The 20,688-nt window shown below is 60.5% G+C and overlaps 2 protein-coding genes across 8 annotated transcripts in view; one reads left to right on the top strand and one right to left on the bottom strand.

Annotated features, from left to right (window-relative positions):
• Nucleotides 1–419: 419 nt before the first annotated feature.
• Nucleotides 420–20,470, bottom strand: GTF3C1 (general transcription factor IIIC subunit 1). Of its 4 annotated transcripts, none has more exons than XM_072983007.2 (37): nt 20,205–20,470; nt 19,417–19,626; nt 18,509–18,682; nt 18,184–18,327; nt 17,547–17,643; nt 17,129–17,252; nt 16,125–16,277; nt 15,486–15,601; nt 15,025–15,367; nt 14,191–14,405; nt 13,700–13,842; nt 12,996–13,149; nt 12,670–12,773; nt 12,212–12,381; nt 11,782–12,084; nt 11,327–11,472; nt 10,999–11,096; nt 10,737–10,833; nt 10,189–10,366; nt 9,851–9,992; nt 9,207–9,342; nt 8,534–8,615; nt 8,171–8,368; nt 7,674–7,831; nt 7,308–7,450; nt 6,942–7,023; nt 6,098–6,210; nt 5,473–5,535; nt 5,178–5,271; nt 4,857–5,029; nt 4,342–4,626; nt 3,326–3,582; nt 2,798–3,096; nt 2,108–2,681; nt 1,881–1,920; nt 1,167–1,359; nt 420–731 (listed from the first exon to the last, which is right to left on the bottom strand). In XM_072983007.2, the coding sequence occupies exons 1-37, from the start codon at nt 20,429–20,431 to the stop codon at nt 510–512; spliced, it is 6,450 nt and encodes a 2,149-aa protein (XP_072839108.2). In that variant the 5' UTR covers nt 20,432–20,470; the 3' UTR covers nt 420–509. The 4 variants fall into 4 exon arrangements, with proteins under 4 accessions (XP_072839108.2, XP_072839107.2, XP_072839109.2 ...); XM_072983006.2 differs by having other exon boundaries at nt 17,012–17,168; XM_072983008.2 differs by having other exon boundaries at nt 17,129–17,168.
• Nucleotides 20,465–20,688, top strand: part of KATNIP (katanin interacting protein) — a 29,459-nt gene continuing 29,235 nt past the window's right edge. For 3 of the 4 annotated variants that reach the window (XM_078381357.1, XM_020811976.3, XM_020811973.3), the window contains exon 1: nt 20,465–20,618. The gene's annotated coding sequence lies outside the window, so the exon portion shown is untranslated. The remainder of the gene's footprint in view (nt 20,619–20,688) is intronic. The other variant, XM_078381356.1, reaches the window with a different exon arrangement.

Below are 20,688 nucleotides of genomic sequence, written 5' to 3'. Positions count from 1 at the left end.
GCCGGTGTGCCTCCTTCCTGCGCCTGATGGGAGTTGTAGTCCTGCCGACATGGGGAGGGAGGTTTTTCTGGAGGTGTGTGGGGGTCTTTGGGGGAGAATGAGTCCGCCTGAAACCCCCGGGGGGGGTTGCGTTCTTCCCCTGAGACCCTCCTCCGGAGTTGTGCCAAAGGACCGGAGCCGCCCCCCCCCACCCCGCCCGGTCAAGTCAATGGATGGGAGTGGTGGAGGGAGCGCCAGGCGGAAGGGCTGGCCACGGGGGTGCCTCTCCCCGCCTGCCCCTCCTGCTCTAGACCCCCTGGCCCACCCACCCCCCCATCCAGCAAGTGCTCTCCCGGCCCCGATCCAATCTGTGTGCCTTGTCGATCCAAGAGGGCAACCCAGCCCGCCTCCCCCGGAACAGATTTCAGAGAAAGAAGACCTGGATTGGGAAGGAGAGGGTTTTTTCCCCCCTCCCTTTATTGACGTCACAAGCTGCCAAAAAGGCTTCCTGCCCAGGCTCCAGGCCACCCTCACAGGGGGGGCGTCTGCAGCCACTTATTCCAGTTCAGCTCATAGGGGAAGACCCGGCCCATTTTCAGGGTGCAGTCCACGCAAGGCTCGTAGAAAACGGTGGGGGTCTCGCTCAATCGAGGCTCCGTGATCACTTCCTCCAGGACAGGCTTTGAGAAGAGCGAGGTGGCCGGCTGGTTCTTCAGGTGGAATTTCCTGATGCAGCCCAGAGATTCCAGGCCCTGCAGGGGGGGAAGGGGACATGACGTGGGACGCCAGCCATGTGTGTGTTGTGTGTGTGTGTGCCTCCTGGAGCCTGTCTCAAAGGTGCTGGGGAGCAGAGACCCAGGCAAGGCCGGCCCTTCAGATGCTTCTCGGTGGCATCTCCCATGACTCCCTGCCAGCCGGGTAGCTGATGGGACCTGCAGGGCTTTACTTGGCCCATCATCTCTGAGCTTTTAGCCAGAGGCACTGGGGCGGAAGGAACCAAGTGCCTTCCTCTGGGCACCAGGGAGAGTGGACCAGCCAACGGGCCTCCTCTCTTCTCCTGGCCTTTGTCAGGGACTTCTGTACTGCAGTCTCTTGCTTTTTTTGAGGATGGGTAGCCCCAGCAGGGAAGGTGGCAACCTGCTGGCGAGGTGACCTTGCCCTGGTGGCCAGGGATGCCAAACACCCACCTGCAGGATCTCCAACAGAGCCACTGGCTGCAGGATGCCCAGGTAGTGGTGGCGCAGGGCAGCTTCTGTGATGCCAGGCTTGGTCATGATGTGGCACAAGACACCCTCCATGATGCCCTTGCAGACAGGCTTGTTCAGACTGCTGTCCACAATGCGCCACGGCCGACCCACAAAGCAAAATGTCTCGCCAGCTCTGGAGGCAAAGAAATCATTCAGTCACTCCCATGCCTACATCTAGACAAGAACACCACCACGCCTGGTACCAGCGAAGCCCTGGGCGCCTCAGGCTCTCTCCACCACCCCTGGCCTGTTCTGGAGGTTCTGCTTTGCGTCTCCTCTGTCTGACCTGAACGCTGCTTACAGTGGCTGCTTCTGCCTACTGTGGGGCCTTGCACCTCGGCATCAAACTCCAGGGAGAAGGGCATGCCTCTGGTATTCAGAGACTGCAGGCGGGAGGTCCCGCAAGGCCTGGATGCCCTAGAAGTGCCTTTCTGCCACATGCACACACACCCAATTGCTCGACGCCTGCCTCTGCCCGCTTGCTAAGGCCTTCCTGCCCTATGCCCAAGCCTAAGCATCGAACAAAACCTGCCACCAGTGACTAGAGCGTGCCCCTCTGCCAGGGGCCCAGGCCTTGAGCGACTCAAGAGGGCAGCTCCGATGCAGGGATCCCTAAGCAGAAGGCGGTCTCCCTGCTGGGCTGCGCACACTCACCTTCCCTCCTCAGTCCACGCGGCCTGCCCTGTGGAATGTTCTAAGGGAAAAGGCAAGACAAGGGAGTCGGTTATCTCACTGGAGCACCCGCCCTCTCCTGGTGGCAGGCCATTGGAAAGCCCTGGACCAGAGGTCATCCTTAAAGGCACAGGCCCCTCCTGCCACACTCACAGCTGGGAGCTCAATAAATTGGGGGGGGGGGAGGCAGGGGCTCGTTCCACACGTACCCCTGGCGCTGCCAGGAACCTCTTGCAGGGCTGCATTTCTGTCGCCTGGCTCGCGAGCAGGCGTTCCACCATCCCAGGGTTGCTGGCCAGGTGGCACCCCCGTCTCTTTGCCCCAGGAGGGGGTGCTCTCCTTCCCCGCAGGGTCCCCGCTGCAGCCTTCTGTCCAGTCGGGCTCTTGCGTGGCTCCTGATCCTTCACGTCTCGCTTGGGTCTCTGCCCCACCGGCGTCGAAAACAGGCCCTCGGCCCACTTCTTCCAAACAGGGCCCTGGGCTCTGGAAGGCCACTTCGACCTCCAAGCTCTGCTCCTCCTCGGCTATCCTTTGCCTCTTCCCTGCCGGCTCTTCCGCGGCCAAGGCTGGTGAGGGGGACCTTCTGAGGCCCTCTCCCCTCTCCTCCCAGCTGCTGCCCTCAATGGGGTCCCCCTGGGGGCTCTTGTCCTTGCCTCGCAGGCCTGTGCTGAAGTCCTCCTGGGGATGTGCTGAGTGCAGAAGCCATGGGCCAGCAAACCTCCTTGCCACCAGCCGAGGACTGTAGCCCCCAACTTCCAACAGCTGCTCCAGGTCAAGAAGGTCCTATACAGAAGGGGCAGAACCAGAGGAAGGGAGGCTGAGTGGCTCAGGCGAGTGGATTTCCTTGCAACCCTCTCCTCCCCCCGGCCCAGGAGGCTCCCGTCTGCCCACCCACTCACCTGAAGGTAGTGTTGCAAGAGGCGGGCGCGCCCTGGGCTGGCCTCTTCGTAGTGCTGGAACTGCCTGGCCAGGTTGACCCGGTCCACTCCGAAGTGGGCAGGGGCCGCGATGGCCGCGCAGACCTCGAGGGCGGCAGCCACGTCGCCAGGGCTGTACTGGCGGTTCTGGAGAGCCTGGCGGAGCTTGGCCGGGTCCTCCTCCTCCTCCTCCTCCTCCCTTTGCCAGCCACTCAGCTGCCGTGTGAAGGAGCTGGGCAGGCAGGAGACGCCCACGGGCATCCTCTCCAGATCCGTGGGCTCTGGAAGACAAAAGCGGCCTTGTGGGCAGCCCCACCACTAGGAGGGGAAAAGCTGGGCTGCCGCCCCCCCCCCCTTGCAACCAGTACTCTCCCTTTCTAAGCAGGCAGGGGTGATGCTGAGGGGCTGCCCCACAGAGGGATGTCAGGAAGGAGGTCCTTCCTTCTGGGATTCCTGTTTGACACCCCCCCCTCCCTGCCTGCTCTGGGGGGGGGCTCCCAGTGCACTGACCTTGCGCCAAGAGGCCATCGGGGGCAGGGACCTGTCTCAGCCTCAGCTTCACCTGGCAGGAGTTGACCACAATGTTGTCCGTGGGGCTCAGGTTCCGTGTGCTGACAATCCCTGGGGCGTAGTAGCCCCTCATGAGCAGGTAGTTGGTGTGCGAGGCCTGGCGCGCCTTCACTTCAATCGGCCGCTTACTGGTGGAGCCTTCCTCCAGATTGTCGTCGTCGTCCTCTTCCTCCTCTTCCAGGCCCTCTTTCCCCAGGCTGCAGGAAACGGGACAATTCCCCCCCACCCCACCTTTAGGCTCAGCCCAAATCCCCCCCCCTGCCCGGGAGACTCAGGCGGGAGAGCAGCCCTTCCCTAGGTTGACACTCCCCTGTTATTTAATTGCTCTAAAGGGGCAACTCTCCCTTCTTTATTGTACTGTATATACAGCTTACAGGTCTCTCCCTCCCCCTCCCCCGCTGGAACCATTTCTCTCCACAACCACCCTATCAGGTAGGCCAGGCGGAGAAAGAGAGGGAGGGGAAGGAGAGACGAGCCCCATGTCAGCCAAGGAGGCTGATGGCCAAGCAGAGAGCGGAACGCCAGCTGTGCTGCTCTGGAATTCAGTCTGGAACAAAAAGGGAAATTCTAGCCCTTGGAAACGTTGAGCAGGAGAAGTCCCTCCTCCGTTTCCACTTCCATCCTATCAATGAAGGGCTTGCGGCACTTCTGGCTGCATTTCTCCATCTTCTCTAAATGGGCAGATTTTCAAAGGCAGCCTTTCCGATCTTTATTTGGGGGCTGCTGCTGCAATGGTGAAAGCCCATCTGCCGCTGGTCCTCTGGGAGCATCAGCCCCCCCCCCCCACTAGGCATTCAGTGCTGGCCTGCTGGCTGGCTAGGGCATTTGAACAGGGGGGAGGTTCTGGGTGGAGGCAGACGGTCCCTCGCCACCCATTTGTTTGGGAGACGGTTCGGCCTGTCCTGGGGTCAGCCCCGTCGGCCAGCAAACACCCCCCTCCCCGCCGGGCCTCCTACCTTTTGATGACCTCGTTCTCCACCATGGTGCTGTCCACCACCACAATCTGCTCTGGGATGGAGACATCGACAGAGACCAGGCCGAGGGAGAAGAGGGCAAGGACCGTGGCACAGTAGCCACCTGGCCCGTCCAAGGGAAAGGTCACCATTTCCGAGGCACACGGCTCGTCTGGGTCTTTGAAAGAAAAGCTGTCGGCTTGGTCCTGCTTCCCGGCTTCCTTGAGCTTCAGAAGAAACTGGTACGACTCGCTAAACAGCGTGCTAGGAAACCGCCACGTGAACACTCTGGGGAGGGGGGAAAGGCCAAGAGGTCAGGAGAAGGGAGGCTGCCGGGGGGGGGGGGGCGGCCGCCTTTTCTCTCCCCCAGCTGAGGGTCTCCTCCTCATTTCCTCCTCCCCACTAAGGCAGGGGCCCATGTAAGCTGCCGTGAGGGCCATCCACAGCAGGCTGGCTGCAGCTGCCCTGCATTTTTTGCCCTGGTGGCACCAGAGACTGGTGCCAGGCTCTGCACGGACCTGTAGTAGCCCTGGGAGAGTTGGTAGGACATGGGGGCAAAGGGCAGCCCTCGGCTCTTCTTTGGGCCCAGGCTGTGGTTGCCCCGGCGGCGGTTCACCAGGCTCCTCTTCTGGCACTCCACGAAGGCCTTGAGCAGGATGTCGTCACGGTATTCCTGGTACAGGCGGAAGGTCTGCAAAGACGCACGGGGTCAAGGGAGGGCCCCCCTCCCCCCTCCCCCCTCCCCCCTCCCCCCCTCCCCTTTGGCCGCTCTGAAGGCTTGACCCAGCAGCCTGCCTGGGGCCCCGGGGGGAGAGGAGGCCATGCCAGCCCCCTCTTACCTGGAAGGACTGGCAGGACTTCATCTGGCTGTCAGAAAGGGCCAGCGTGCTCTGGATCAGGTTCTGCAGTACCAGGAAGTGGATGTCGGAGACGCTGGGGGCAAGGAGAGAAGGGAGGGCGGCCCCAGCTCAGCCTCCACGACAGGGGGTGTTCTCCTTCAAGGCCCTCCGCAGCCCCCCCCCCCCGCACAGCCTGCTGGTGTGGGCAGAGAAGAAGCCCACTGCCCCCATCCCGCCCCCTTCTCCACCCCTAAGGAAGAGGGAGCCCAGCAGGGAGGGCCGTTCGGTTGCTCACCTGCTGAGCATGTCTTCTTTCTTCCTCTGGCTGGTTTCATCCCCAATGGCCAGAACCCGGAACCTGGATGGGAGGGAAAGCAAGGAGCCACAGGGAAGCCAAAGAGCCCAGGGTCTGACGTGGCGGCTCCTCGGGGAACCTTCCTTGAGAGAGAGATCACTCCCAAGCCCTTATTGCCAAATGGAACATGCGCTCTGCACATGGGAGGTCCCCGCTGACTCCTGGCAGCCTCTGCAAGAAGGGCTGGGAAGTCCCTGGCCTGAAGCCCCCGAGAGGGACGGATGGGGTGTAAAGTCACTTCCTCACCCTCTCCTTCCCCCATACCCCAGTCTAGAGGCTGGTGCTAGCTTTGGAAGGGAGGACTCCTGCCCCCACCCCACCTCCAGCTCTCCCAGAAGTGAACCAACCCCCCCCCCCCCCCCCGGGAGGCAAAGGCAGACTCCCACAGCAGCAGCTCACAGGTGGCGGCTGCCCCTCTGACTTGCAATCCCGAGTGAGAGAGAGAGAGAGATTCCAGCTCAGTGCTGGTCCTCTGGCTGGCAGACTCTGCAGGAAGAGGAATAGTGTGTGTGGGAGGGGGGGGAGAGGGAGTGAGGGGGGGAAGAAAGGGAGTGGGGGCAGGTACCTGCAGAAAAGCTCCTCAAGGGTGTCTGGAATGGTCAGCCTGGGACTCCCCAGCGAGGAACTGAACTTCACCTTCAGTCGCTCCACAAAGTCCTTAAACTCTTTGGCACAAACCTTTGAAGGCGAGAGAGAGAGAGAGAGAGAGAAAGAGAGAGCAAAGCAGCTTCCAGCCCTTGCAGAGAAGCCCAGAGCTGCCGCCTCCCTCCTCCAGAGGCTTCGGCGGGAGGGGGGTGCGGGGGGGGGCTCCCGTTTACCTGCCTAGATGCCTCAACGGGGTCACCCAGGGTGGGGGGCTCTTTGCAGACTCCTCCTCCTGCCCCCTCTCCCCTCGTGGTCTCTGGCACACACACACACACACACACACCCGACAGCGCAGGGAGACTTGCCTGGCTGTGAGATGGCCTGAGGAGGGGGCTGAAGGGGCACATGCCGCCTCAGCGGCCCTCCAGATGCCCCCATGCCTGCCATCTCCTGGGCTTCCAAGGGAGAGGGGCCAGCTGGAAGGCAGCCCCTGGCTGGGCTGGGCTGACGTCCGCCTATCCAGGCGGGCTGGCGGCAGGGACGCGACCACAGGCCCTTCCACCCTCCCTCAAGGAGCTTTGAGCGGCTCACAGTTGAGCAGGCGCTGCCTGCGAGGAGACCTGGGCATACCAGAACAGCCGACTCCTGCTCCTGGACCTCACATGGTGCCCAAAGCAATTGGGCACAGAACACACCGGGGGGGGGGGGGGATAGCTCAGATTCAGAAAGGCAGGCAGGTTTCTGTGGAGCTGTGTGTCCCCCCCACCCCCACCCCACCCCACCCCCTGCTCCCAGTCTTTCCACTCCTTGGGGGCAGCCCTCACTTTGGGGTCCTGATAGTTGCCTTTCTTGCTGAGGGCATCATCAATCAGGGCCAGGTCTTGATAGACTTCGGCAAGGCAGACCCTGAAGGAGGAGGAACAACATTGTCCAGCCTGGTTAGAGAGTTTTGCTGGGGGGGGGGTGTTTCCTACCTTCCCCCACCCCCACCAAAAGCCACTCTGGGGTTCGAGGCAAGTGGCCACGGGGGCAGCACCCTTTGGATTCTTAGCCCTCCAGGGAGCCCAGGGAAGCCGCTGGCACTGGCACTGACGCTGGTGCTGGAGGAAAGACATCCAAATACGCCCCCCCCTCCCCAAAGAGGCACCCTCTCTGCTGCCTCGTAGCCCAGAGAAAGGAGAGCTTCTCACTTGTAGTTGAGGTAGGTCTGGGGGTTCCTGACGATGTAGCGAGCGCGCCGCCCGACGGAGTGGGAGGTCTTGTCCAGCGATTCTTCGAAGTTGGCGTGCATGATGTCCCTCACCACTTGCCAGGGGACAAAGGGCCCCTTCACCTGCCCCACAGAAGCGGGAGGGCGGGGGAGCCCCAGGTCAGACCCAGGCCAGGCCCCGTTCCCTCCCCAGGGCAGGGGGGTGGGGGTGGGGGATACACGGGGACCAGCTCCTGGGCAGATTGTGCGGGGCTGAAGGCCCGGCCCCTCTGGCCCACGGAGCCCCAAGGGCCGCAGGGACGGGCCCTTGCCCACCCAGCCCTGCCCAGCCCCGTCTCCCCTTTACCTTGGTGTTGAGAACGTGGCTGGCAATGCGGCAGAGCATCAGCAGGCCGTCCTCCTGCACGGTCCACATGACGCGCAGGCGGGTCATCCTCTGGAGGGCGCTCTGGTCCGCCTCGTCGTGGTAGCGGGCCTTCTTGCTCTTCTCTCCGCAGCTCCCATCTTCCAGGCAGAGAGGGAGGGAAGGGGAGAGATGGGACAAGGATCCTTCCAGCAAAGCCATCCTGGACGGGGTCCTTCCCACCCGTCTTTTCCCTCCGCAGGCACCCAGGGCTCCCCAAGGGCTCCCTGGATCGCAGGCAGCCCTTCCGGCCACTAAAGGCCTGTTCACTAAGCCCAAGAGCCCAAACAGGCAGGCAGGCGTTAGCTGCTGTCTCTCAGAAGGAAGGGTAGGGACAGGCTGGGCTGGGACTCTACCAAGAGGAGCCCTTGGGCAAAGTTCTGCGCCATGGGGCAGCCCAGCGCTCCCCAACTCCCCCGCGGCCCCAGGAGGCCCCTTGCCTCTTTTCCTCTTCCTCTTCCTGGCCTTCTTCACCACCTCCTTCTTCAGCCGCTTCCTCTTCTGGCTCTTCCCACCCCTCACTCGCTTGCTTCTGTTCAGAGCAGCCTCTTCTTCCACTTCCAGGTCTTCCTTCTGCACAGCAGGATCAGGGCCTGCCAAGGCGTCTCCCCAGGGAGCGCTGCTTCCGCCTGGAGTCCCTGCAAAAGCCCAGGTCTGCAAAAAAGGCCCACCAGGCGGCAGAGACCCCTTCGGCCAGGGCTCTCCTCTGCTCAAGGTCCCAGGGAGGAGAGGGAGCCGGGCCCTGGAGCAGGAGCCCGGGTGAGGGTGGGCAATATCCCAACGAGGCCACTGCTGTCTGTTACCTCTGGTGCCAAGCGGCAGAGCGCGCTTGGTCAGGAAGGTGTGGAGCCGAACCATGTGCCCGGTTTCAGCAGCTGCATCATCCTAGCCAGGGAGCAGAAGAGGGTGTCGTCAGTGGCAGGCAGTTCAACTCCTCCTCCCCTCACCCCCCAGGGAGAGAGGGTGGGTCTGTGTTCCTGGATCCCCGGAAGAAGCGGCTCTCACGGCCAAGGCTGCCTCCGGCCAGAAAGCCTCGCCAGACACCCCCCCCCCCCAAGCGCTGACAGGAACCCTGGGGCCACAATCAAGGCATGAGGAAGAGGAGGAGGGCCTGCCTCAGGGTGGGGCAGGGTAAACCGAGGCCGCCGAGGGACCTCCCTGTATACACGGGTGGGTGCCTGCGGCAGGCGCGCACTACGCGGCGTCACTCCCCACGCAGCCTTGTTCCTGTCAGAAGGGCATCTCCAACACATGCTGTCTTATGGGAGCAGGACCCAGAACCGTCTCCGGGGTCAGGCGGGGTCACAGAGCTGGGCTTGGCAGGGAGGCCAGGAAGGAAAACCGAGCGCGTGGCTGGCCCCTGACATCCATGCTCACTCTTCCCACTGGGGTGGGAATTCCCCTCCTCTCTCTGCAGCGTTCCTCAGAGTGATGTCACTCCTCCCACAACTGAGCGCTTAAGGCTCTTAAGCTGACCTTTCTGGTCTTGTTGATGATGTAGCTGGTCCAAATCCAATTGCGCTTTAAGTGACCGTAGAAGCTGGAATCCAGGCCACCTGCTCCCAGGCCGTCCCCAGGAATTGAGCCATCATCCTCCACCTCTCGGTGTCCTCTGTGGGGAAAGACGACCATCGAGAGAGAGAAAAGCTGAGGCCGAGAGAAACGTCATGCCTTCCTCTGAGAAAGCAGTGTCAATCTAATCCACAACACTGCCAACTGACACCATCAACATTACGACTGTGGATGTATATCTCGTCTTACCTTCTGTTCATCTCCCACAATGACCCCCCCCCCAACCCTCTTTGTGAGTTCCTGTAGGTCAGGCCCAGCCCACGGTCAGCCCAAGAGTGCTGGGATTCGGGCATGGGAAGAACCAGAACAGCCCCCCCCCCCCCCAGGGCCCAGCTCAGCGTTCCAACCAGGCTGAACACCACCCTGGCTCTCCGCCCCGCTGCCTCTGAACGATGGCACAGGGACCATGCGCCCTGCGCAAGGGACCAGGAGACAAGCCAGGCTTCTACCAAGGCCGAAGGAGAGAGCGGAGGAGCCCCCCAGCGGAGCAGCCGCCCCACCTCTGCAACCCAGAACATCCCTACCAAGTGGGATGGCGCGAGACGCACGTGGTGTACTCCAGCATGGCGCACTTCCGTTCAAGATTGTGTTTGTGGACAGCCGACTCCTGCTCCAGGGTGGCATCCAGGGAGAGGCCCGCTTCGTCGGCTTGACCTCCGCCTCTCCTAACGCGAGGATGGCGCACAATGCCTGAAAAAGGGAAGAGCCCTTGTGGACCCTTTTGCGGATCGGAGCGTGTAGGGGTGGGTGGCCACAAGGCCAGAGCGGCAGGAGGCAAAGGTGGGCAGGGGAGAACGGCAGCCGGGTAATGAGAGGGCAGAGAGCCCAGAGGAAGGGCAACTGAGCCCAGAGGCAGGATTCGGACGAGCGGCTGCCGGGATCCTACCTAGAGGTGTGTTGAGGCAAACGCACTGCAGGTCGAACCAGAAGTTCTGGACCTCCTGCAGAGTGTTCAACGCGTACAAGCGCCTGTCGAAGGGGCGGCTGCTTTGAGCCAGGTTGTAGTGGGGCTCACAGACGGTGGTGTCCACAATCACAGCCTTTTTCTTCACGTAGACAAACACCTGCAAGACACCCACGGAAGTCAGGTCCACATCGCCTGCCCCAGAACTCCTCCCGATTCCACCCGTCTTGACATGTGGCAAGGATGTTCTGTCCCACTGCAGCCCAGGAACCCTGCTCACATGACAGGTGGCAGGTTTTGATCAGAACAATGGCAATCCTCCCTCTAGAGGGCAACTCCTCCCTCCTCTTAAGCAACCCTGAATGCTTCTACGCCACCCCCACCCCGCCCTGGGCCAGTCAGTTTTCATGGTGCCAAAGGACTCTGGGCTGACCTTCTTCTAAGAGACTCTCTTTCTTGTGGCAAAGTTGTGCCTCTGCTCTTTCGCTTTCAGTGGCCGGTTGCTTTAAAGCGGTCCAGAATGAAATTACCTGATCCTTTTCCTGGAACTTCTCCATGGGACCAAACTGCACCAACCCCATGTAACACAGGCGCTGCAGGCTTTCGACCACAGAGAAGATGTACCTCCTGCAGGGAAGCAGAAGATGCAGGATGAAACTCTTCCTCTGCCAGGCAGCTTCAGATTCAGCAGTTCCCTCACACGTTCTTCCCTTCTGCAGAATTAGCCGTTGCCCGTCTCTCTTGACCGGCACAGATTTTCTCCAAGAGAAGTGACCCTTTTCTAAATGTTACCTTTTGTACAGGAGCTTCTGTCGAATTGATCTGGGAAGATATCTGATCAGGGTGTGTTTTTTCAGAGGGTCGTTCAAATAATCTTCCAAGCCGTCAACCTGAAAGTTGTTTTACCCTGAGTTAAATTCTCAGGCAAGACAAGACGGGCTAACTTACGACATGCCAATTAAGCCCTAACCTACGCTTGGGTCCAACAGAACTCCTCTGCTCTGATGGATTCTGAGTCATGCCTGTGCGCAGGCAGGCAGGCAGCGGGGGGAGACCTTACCCTTGCCCGAGGAGGAGGGCGGGGTCTCTGCAAGAGCAGAGAGAGCCAGGAGTAACTCACCTTGTAACTGACTTGCACGATCTGGACAAAGATGGAGAGGGGCAAGCAGAGAAGGGTGTCACTGACCAGAGCCCAGCCGTGGCCAAATTCCCGGTGGACTGGGAGGGGAGGGATGTGGCGCATCCATGTGGCGTTGTCCACGTACACTGCGTAGAAAGGGAGGAAGGGACAGTTCTCCTAATCAAAACAGGCCACAGAGAGACAGTGCCGGCTGCTCTCCGGAAGGGGCCCCACAGGAGGCTCTGCAGCCGTTGGGCAGGCAGCGGGTGGGCCTTGGCCAGGCCCACAGGTCCCGTTTGCTGCTGCTGCTGCTGCTGCTGCTGTTCCACTGGCTGGGAATGGCCGTAAGAAGCGCCTGGGTGCCTCCTGGGAGACACGAAGCCTGCCCAACCCTTCCAAGGCTTCCTCCTGGTCCTTTCATGGGGCCTTCCTTCTCTGCGACCCGGGATCCTTACCTGCCTGATCTGTGAAGTCCGCGTCCACCTCCAGAGCTCGGATCTTGGTGGGGCTTTCCACCCTGCCTGCTGCTGCCGCTGGTGCCGGCAGAGACTCCTTCTCCTTCTCTGCCACCCTGGGGAGGCTGCCGGGGGCACCGGAGCTCGGCTCAGGATCTTGCCTGGTGCTCGTGGTGGGCTCAGCACTGACACCTTCCCTCCTCTGCTGGGGATGCCCATAGACCAGGTACCAGAGGAACAGGTGGGTGGTCCTCAGGCGAGGCATTTTGGGCAGGAAGCCCAGAGAGCGTCCGAGGCCTGCCACTGAAGGGAACAGGGACAGGCCGGCCGGCTTCAGGGAGCGTGGGCGCGCAACCCTTGCCTGCCTCAGCCGGCAAGAGGCAGGCACCTCACCCCCCCCACCCGGCACCCTGGAGGAGGCCCCCTTTACCTGTCACGGGGTGGTAGCTGAACTTGCTGACGCGCACCTTCTCGCCAGCGGCCTCTGGCTTGCACGGAGAGACAGAGGCCTCCATTTCCCTCAGCGCAACCCCACCGCCAGGGTCTTGGCTCCCTTCCTCTGGGGGATCCTGCGGGGTCGGGGTCTGGGGAACTTTAATCCTGCCATTCAGAAAGCAGGAGAGAAAGGGGCAAGTAGGGCCCAGCAAACCACTTCAGGGAGCAGCAGCTGGGTCTCTACAAGCGGCGGCGGCGGGGGCGGCGGTGGGGGCGAGCCCCAAGGATCAGCGAGAGAGAACTTCCAAACCAGCCTGCTTCGCTTCCCAGGGCTGTGCCTCTTCCTCCTCTGTCTCCCCCGCTGCCCCCCGCCCCCTGCCAGAGCCAGCCTCCTCTGGCCAAGCCCCCCAGCCCTCAGCAGCCTCCTTTCAGGGCGCATTGCGTACCACCTGCCTGTTCAGAGTACTTGAGTTGGAGATGCGGAAGCGCACTTGCTCAATGGCGCTCTTCACCAGAGGGTCGCTGGGGTTCACGGAGGGGTCCACCACGAACTCCACCTGCCAAGTGGGAGGGAAACAGAGGGCAGATGCAGGAGGCAAGCGGGCAAAGAAAAGGCAACGCCAAGGGGCGCCCACGGGGGAGCCACCAGGGCAGAGATCCCTTCCAGGACCCAAGGCTCCCCATGACAACAGCTAGCAGCTCCCTCCCTCCCTCTCTCTCTCGGCGCATGACTTTCCACACGACGCAGGGCCATTCCCACCCAAGGAAGGGCTGAGCACCTTCCGGCTGATCCCGTCCTGGATGACGGTGGTGCGGTAGAGACGCAGGAGTCCTTCCTGGGAGAGCTTCTGCACCAAGCGGACAATGGATTTCTTGCAGCACCTGGTGGGGACGCCTTCCTGCTTCTCCTGGTCCATGATCATCTTCTGAAGCCTGGAGCCAGGGAGGGCATTCAGCAGCAGTGGCAGTGGCACCACCAGCCCACATTCAGGAGGGGGCCCTGTGGCTTGGCCTTCTGCTGACAGCCACACAGGTAGCTCCCACCCACCCACCCCCACCCCTCAGTGGCTAAGGAGCCAAGGCGGGGTCCCAAGGGAGAAAGAGGAGGCTCTGTCTAGGTCGTTCAGCACATAAAAGCACTGGCCCAGGCCCAGGCCTTGGGGGAACTGGCCAGAAGAGGACAGAAACAGGAAAGCAGAGGCACGTCCCAAAGAGAAGGGGCTCCAGGCACTGAGGCTCCTCCTGCTAGGGGAGGGAAAGGTCCTCCCTTGATCCCAGACATCCCCCCCCCCCCGGTGCCCGTACAGCCAAGAGGGGAAGTTCTTGCCAGGCGGGGGACAGAAAAGGAGGTGTTGGGCATTCCTTGGCAGGTAGGAAAGAACCAAGCAGCCACCCTGCCTCTCCACCCCAGAGACACTGGGGACCGGGGGGGGGGCAAACCACAAGACGGTCCCCTCTTTTCCCACACACCCCCCCGCCTTACGCAAACAGGCTTTCGATGAGGCGAAGGTTGCGGACAGCCTCGATGATGAGGTTGCGCCGCTTCAGGAGCCGGTAGGTCTCGTGTGAGCGCTCGGCTGCCAGGGCGCGAGGGCGCTTCTCTTTCCTCTTGTCCTCGCAGCTCTTCTGCGGGGGGGGGGGAGACAGAAAACGGCTGGGAGGAGAGCCCTCCAGAGGCAGGTCACGCAGCTCTCGCTCTCCACCCCGAAGAAAGGCACTGGTGGGAGACCTCCAAGCGGGAACCAGGCACCATCAGACGATGGCCTCTGACCACACACCAGCGGGTCAACATCTAGCAAGGATTGTCCTGTGGCTGCCCTGCCCATTCGGTGGGGTGGGAGAGGCTGAGCAAAGCCACTCTACCCAGTGGGCCACTTCGTGTCCACAGGGGTGGCCCAGCCTATCCTGCCCGGGCCCACAGACACCCGCCAACAGTGAAGCCTAGACGCAGGCAAATGGGCCTGAGACTCTTACTTTGGGAGTCTCTGGCTTGACTTCCTCCACCACGGCCACATCACCTGCGTCCTCCTGAACATGGACACAACTGGAGAGGGCGGCTTCTTGCTTGAGCCTGTCCAGGGTGGAATCGGCTTCTGCCGAGGCATCCGGGTGCTCTCGGGTGGATTCCAGAGGATGCAAAGGAGACGGCTTCCTTGGGGTGGCCCGGCGAGTGGACCGCTTCCTGGCTCCTGCAAGGAGGAAGACGAGGAACAGGAGGAGGAGGAGGAGGAAGAAGAAGACACAGCATCTCAGCCATTTCAGCCAGGATCCCTGAAGAAAAAAGGAGCAGGCTGGACTTTTGCCAGGATCACAATGCAGGTAAATTTCAGGAGACACTCTGTGCCCCTTAATTAAGCACCACAGGCTGCAAACCCTGCCCTGCCAAACATACACTCAGAATATGAAAGACATGCGGAAAAAGAAGCGAAAGCTGAACGGGGACTCCCACAATCCTCCTGTTTGGGTAACTGGGGCCAGGCAGCCTCCTCAGGGCCACGGAAGCCACCTTCGCCACAGTCCCTGTGGTCCTTGGAGGGCAGACGTCCGCCAGGGAGCCTGGCGTGCGAGAAAGCAAAGCGGCGGCGAAGTGGTGCAAAGGGGGATCCCCCAAAAGGCAGGAGGGGGGAGCGCAACGGGTGTGGAGGAGAGCTACAGAAGCCAGAAGAGATCCATGCTTTCTTGCAGGAGGAACAACCAGCAGCTGCCAAGTGTCTGCCATGGGACAGGTCCCGTGTCCTGTTGGTCTTTTCAACTCCCCACCTCCCCACCCCCAAAAAAAGACCTCTGCAGCCAACGCCAGTGGCACACCTCTCAGTGGCGTTGAATGGAATGGGCCACGATCACCACCACGGCAGCCGGGCTTCCGCACAGACAGCAGGCTGGCCTTCCTAGCCCGCTGGCCTTCCTTCGCTTCCTCTTCCTTCTCTGACTCAGAGAGCAGGGCCGTCTCCTCCTCAGGTGGAGAGAGCTCTGCCACCGGCAGGGAGTCCTCGTGGGCGGCGACGGTGGCGGCAGTGGCCACCGTGGCCATGGCCAGCTGCTCACTCCGGGCCTTCTCCCGCTGCAACTGCCGGCTCAGGTCGCTCTCCTCCACGTACGGGCACGTGATGTACTTGGTCGTCCTCTGCCTGCCTTCGTCCTCCATGAAACCCTGCACAAGGAGGGCGACAGTCGGTTCTTCCTTGTTTCTTACTTTGGGAAAGGTGCCCAAAGAGGAGGAGACCCCTCCCCGGCTTCTGCCAGGGTTAGCAACGGAGGCTCGGACTCACCTTGATCACCTTGTACCTTTCCAAGAGGCGGCACAGCATCCGGGCTTCCAGCTTGCCCACGTTCATGGCCGCCCGAAGTTCGGCCTGAGAAATGCCTTTAGTCCCCCAACTTTCAACTGTGAAGGAGGAGGAGGAGATTGAAGCAGGACGTTAAGATACTGAGCTTAAGCTGCAGCACAAAGAGGAACAGGTTTTCCAAGCACTGGCAGCTGAAGAACCCCAACATCTCCCCCCTGGATAAAGCAGGCTCTCTTCTCTATCGGCGCCCGCTGGACTAACTGGGGAATGGCTGGGATGCTGCGTGGCCACTGCAAGAACTGGCCCCGAGTAGCCACCGGAAAACTGGGCCAGTGCACGCCTGCTTTGCCCAGGAAAGGCTGCCGGTGCTGGTGGGACATCTCAGCCACTCTTCCCTCGGGTGAAGTGCAGAAGGTGTGCCCCAACAGGGAAGGAGGCCAGATTTTCACTACTGGTGCCAAGGGAAATAAATAGGGATCTTCAGCCCAGCATCCTGTGAACCCAGCTCTCTAAGTGCCCACTGCCTCTGCCCTGCACCCACAAGTGGGCGGAGGGTGGGGGAGAGAAGAGAGACACCCCAGGCGAGAAGCTCTCCACACCCTGTCAAACCCCACCACCTACTCAGCTCGTAGGCTTGCGACAGCATGTCCTTCTCATACACAATGTCCACCGGCTGCACGGTCTTGGTGATCATCTCCTCGTCATCGTCATAATCATCCACCTTCTTCCGGAATGCCTTCACCAACTTCATGCAGCGAACCATGACATCAGTGCCTGGGAGAAAACCCAACCCAAACCCACCACAGAGAGTTTATCAATCCACAAAGGGGGGAACGAGTGAGACAAAAACAGCAGCAGGACCACGGAGGGTGAGATCCGGCCAGATCCCCAGGGCTTAAAGCCCCCCAAAAGGAACCTCATGGCTTCCCTCTGGCAGGCCAGCCAAGGGGCTCTGGCATCCCCTCCACTCACTGATCCTCCTGCAGAGCTCTCTCTCCCCCCCCCATGTCGGGGGCCACAAATAGGCAGGCACTGAAAGCCCCCTCCCTCCTGAAGAGATCCAAGAAATGAGGGCCTGCTGTGGGCCTCAAAAAGCCTGGCTTGCTACCGTGCTTCCCCGAAAACAAGACAGGGTCTTATATTAATTTTTGCTCCAAAAAACACATTAGGGCTTATTTTCAGGGGAAGTTTTATTTTCCATGTACAACAATCTACATTTATTCAAATACAGTCATGTCATCTTCTGGTTGCTATACAAGGGTGGAGTTTCACTTCATGGGGCTTATTTTTGGGTTAGGGCTTATATTACGAGCATCCTGAAAAATCATACTAGGGTTCATTTTCAGATTAGGTTTTATTTTCAGGGAAACAGGGTAGCCGGCCTCCAACTCCTTTGCCACTTCCACACTGAAGGAGAAACTGCTCAGCCCCCACCCCCACCCCCCGCCCAACCAGACCTACATCCAGAGGGAAGCCCTGCTGTGGGGAAGGCCGCTTTAGGGGCCCACCTTTGGGAGGACAGGAGGGAGCACGGACAGGGGTCTGGCATGGCCCAAGAACCGCTCTGCCAACGTAGACCTCCCACAAGCAGATGTTTGTGAGAACTGTGAAGACAGCCTTCCTACCCTTCTTGGTCTTGAAGGGGCCTCCTTCCGGACGAACATCCTGCAGCGGAACAGACACAATCCTGCCCAGGCCAGCGTTCAGCATATACTGATAAAGACGTTTAAATGTTTTCTCGCATAGGCCCTTACAAAGACATAGAAACAAAGCTGTTTTAACTCTAAGCACGGCAGGATTTCTGAAAAGAATGGCTGCTGAGCAGGCAGGCAGGCAGGCTTGCTGCTTTCCCACTAGCCCTGAGACTCCTATGCTTTGTTCCCCCCCCCCAACCCCCCGATGGCTGCTTCCGAAAACGTGCCGATCTGATGATACAGTTAATTAGCAACACAGCGAATGAGCATCCAGGCTTAGCGCAGACCACGGCCTCTTCCCAGGGGGCCTGAGAGATGATCAGGCAGAGAGAAGACAAGTGCAGCTCACCAGCTCCTCCCGGATGTTGCTCAGCGTTTCCATCTGACCGGGCCGACTACTAAGGAGAGTGGACAGCTTCTCCATCAGGATATCATATTTGCTCCTCCTGAAACCCAAGAAAAGGCAGCTGTAAGTCACCCTCACAGAGAGAGCCTCCTATTCCTGCCACAGTGCATGAAAGGACTGGCGGCCTCTTTTCTAAATCAAGGCAATAGAAAGGGGGAAAGCAAGAGGTGCCGGCTTGCTTCTGTCCCCAAGCAGAACGGGCTTCCCTCTCTGGGCTCTTATACTCACAGACAGCACCATAATGAGGATCTCCTTCTTATGGCTTACGTCAAAGTAGTTGAGAGGAGCTGCTTTTGATCAGGGAAATCGCCCCAGGAAGGGAGGCCCCTGACATTTCTAGTAAAAATTCCAAAAAACCACCCACCCCACCCGAAGAAATGTGCAGTTCCCACAGGGAGGCTGGTGGAGACGAGCAGCTTTAACTTCCCTCTAAAATGGAAAGGGGGCTGTTTAGATCAAGGGAAGCAGCAGAGGAAGGAAGAAACAAAACACAGCACACTCTCCCCCCCCCCCCGGCCGATCCTGTGCCACTTCCCCAACATCACAAGCCCCTTCCTGCCTGACCCTGTGCGGCCCACACCTGTCGACGTGAAAGCGGGTCAGAAGCAGAAGGATGGAGTGCTGCTGGGCCCCCGTCGGCAACCGGATCACGTGGGACTGCATGGAGATGAGCCCATTTTTGTCCAAGACTTTCCGGTGATAGTGCAGCTTGCCAGCGTCCACCCTGCAAGGGCAACAGGTATTAGCTCCGCCTGCTGGGCTTTACAAAAATTAAACGTGGCACAAACCGTGACAGATGACCAACTGGCGCAACATAACCCCACAAAAGACAACCAACGACACTTTCATTGCTTGTGTCTCTAGCGTTAGGTACAACAAACTCCCGCCCAGGACTGCATCCTCACTTGAAAGCCGCACTGAGGTCCCTCTGGAGCTCTCCTTGCCACCGAGCACGCCCCAAGCGCTCCAGGATGCAGTAGGAGAAGTCGGGAAGCTTCAGGTCCGGATCCCCTTCCCAGCCTATCAGCGTTCTGTGACGCAGCACCTGGGAGGCCACGAGGACCAGCCTCTCGCCCCACCTGTGAGGCAAAGAGAAAAGGTGAGGAAGGTCATTTCCCTAAAAAAACATCGGCCACTTTCTATGCAGCGTCAGTATAATGCCAGGCTTTGTACATCTCCTGCACATCCGTAGGTATCGCTCTGTGTGCCACTTACCTGTTCAAACTGTACCTCTGTATACAGGCAGAAGAGGGTAAGCAGCAGAATCACCACTCACCCATGACTCTGCCCAAACAGAGGAGACACCCACCCCTCTTAACCTCTGCCTTCTGAGTTCTCCTGCTTCTCTACAGGCACTGCAAGCGGAGCCAAGCTGGAAAGAACATGGAGCCCCACTGGGCCCAAGAGTGGCCTCAAACACATTCCAGCTAAGACCAGAAGCAGGCTGGAGGATGCAAACATGGGACAGCATCTCAACGTCTACTTCTAGGCTCCAGGAGGGAGTGCTTGGGATTATTTGGATGACGGTCACAATCTTTCCCACACTCCTCCTCCCCCCTTTGAAACACTGGTCTCTCAAAGCTGGCAATAAAGCCACAAAGATGATGAGCAGATGGGATTTATTCCTTGTGTGGCCACTTTTGAGACAGCTGGGTGGAGAGGTGATATAGGTTCGAATTAGGTGGATGAAGGACAATTAGTTGAGATGACATTTCCATCTGGCTCCACTTCCGAGTCACTGCCCATCTCCCGGTTCCAACAGCAGTCCAAACTCCTCTAGAGTAAAGGCTGCCTATAAAACGCTGCTACTCACTTATCATAAGCCTCCTCGTAGGTGCAACAGGCCTGCAGATCCTTTGTCCTGACCTGGTCGGTAACATCCAGCCTCTCTTTAAAATACCGGCATGACCCCTGGATGCCCTCGCTGTGGTCCAAGACCATGTGCACGGGATAAATGTCATCCAGGGGGACCGGATCCCGCTTGGTCTCCAGGATTCCCGTCTCCAGATCAATTTCTTCATACCTGGAACCGAAAACACCAATGGGAGGCTGAATCTCAAGATGGATAAAAAGATTGGCAATGCAGATTTTATTCTTATCTAAAAAGTTCAGGTTCGATCTGTTTTGGGGGTGGCCTTCTTCTGGAGCTATAGATTAACAGCTGGCTTGGGACAGCTGCTGCCCCCACTTTTTCCTTCTCCCCTCAGCTAGCAGAACACAACGGGACTGAAGAGGCCCCTAACCAGGCGATGATTTCAGCTGCCTCTTCCCTTCCCACGCGGGACATGGGGCGCGTGGGGTGGGGGGGCCTGTCGTCGGGAGGCCTTCAAAGATCCACGGAGAGGCCAAAGGGGAGAGAGAGAGCGAGGGGGGGGGGGTCCGGAAGCAACGCTCTGCCCTCCCGCAGCCTCGGCCAGACCCCCTTCGGAGGGTCGCCTCCCCACCCCCACCCCCACCCCCGGGCTGGAAGGACCTCGAGGGAAGCTCTCTCCCCCCCGCCCGCCCGCCCGCCCGCCCGCGCCCGAGGGCCTCCCGCTGCCCACCCCCAGCCAGACCCCACCAGCAGCGTCGAGGCCGGCTTTCTCTCCCTCCCTCCCTCACCGGTCGTAGAGGCGCAGCGGCGGCCGCGGCTGCGGGAGGAGGTGGAAGCGGAGCTCCGGGTGGGCGGCCAGGGTGGCCCAGAGCAGCTGCCGGGCGGCGGGCTCCAGGGGCAGGGGCAGCGGGAAGGGCGGGAGGCGGCCGGCCAGGCGCTCCCACAGCGCCCCGGGGGTCACCCCGTCCAGCCCCTCCAGGGCCACTTCGTCCAGCACCGCCCACAGCGCCTCCATGGCCGGCAGGGGGGCGACTGCGCAGGCGCGGCCGGCCGGCCGGCCGGCGCGCAGGAAGTGACGCACACAGCTGGCGCCCCAGCGCCGTAACCAAGGCAACGGCCCAACAGGCGGCGGCGAGGAGGGTGATGGTGGGGTAGAAGACGAAGGACGCGTGAGCCCCGGCGAGTGCTGGCTGCCTGGCTGGGTAGGGCGGAGGGTCGCCTCGCCTCCTTCTGCTTGCCTTCCTTCGCCCGCCCCACGCGAGGGCCGGGCCT

The sequence above is a fragment of the Pogona vitticeps genome, chromosome 13 (assembly GCF_051106095.1).
Source record: "Pogona vitticeps strain Pit_001003342236 chromosome 13, PviZW2.1, whole genome shotgun sequence".
In the NCBI taxonomy this organism is placed as follows: Eukaryota; Metazoa; Chordata; class Lepidosauria; order Squamata; family Agamidae; genus Pogona; species Pogona vitticeps.
This window is presented reverse-complemented; position numbering and strand designations above follow the sequence as displayed.

Coding starts and splice junctions, on each gene's coding strand:
- GTF3C1 (XM_072983005.2), bottom strand. CDS start 20,431: ATGGAGGCGCTGTGGGCGGTGCTGGACGAAGTGGCCCTGGAGGGGCTG. Junction 17,253..17,546: donor GCAACATCCGGGAGGAGCTG/GTGAGCTGCACT, acceptor TGTCTTTGTAAG/GGCCTATGCGAGAAAACATT. Junction 9,993..10,188: donor TTGCCTCAACACACCTCTAG/GTAGGATCCCGG, acceptor TCCCTTTTTCAG/GCATTGTGCGCCATCCTCGC.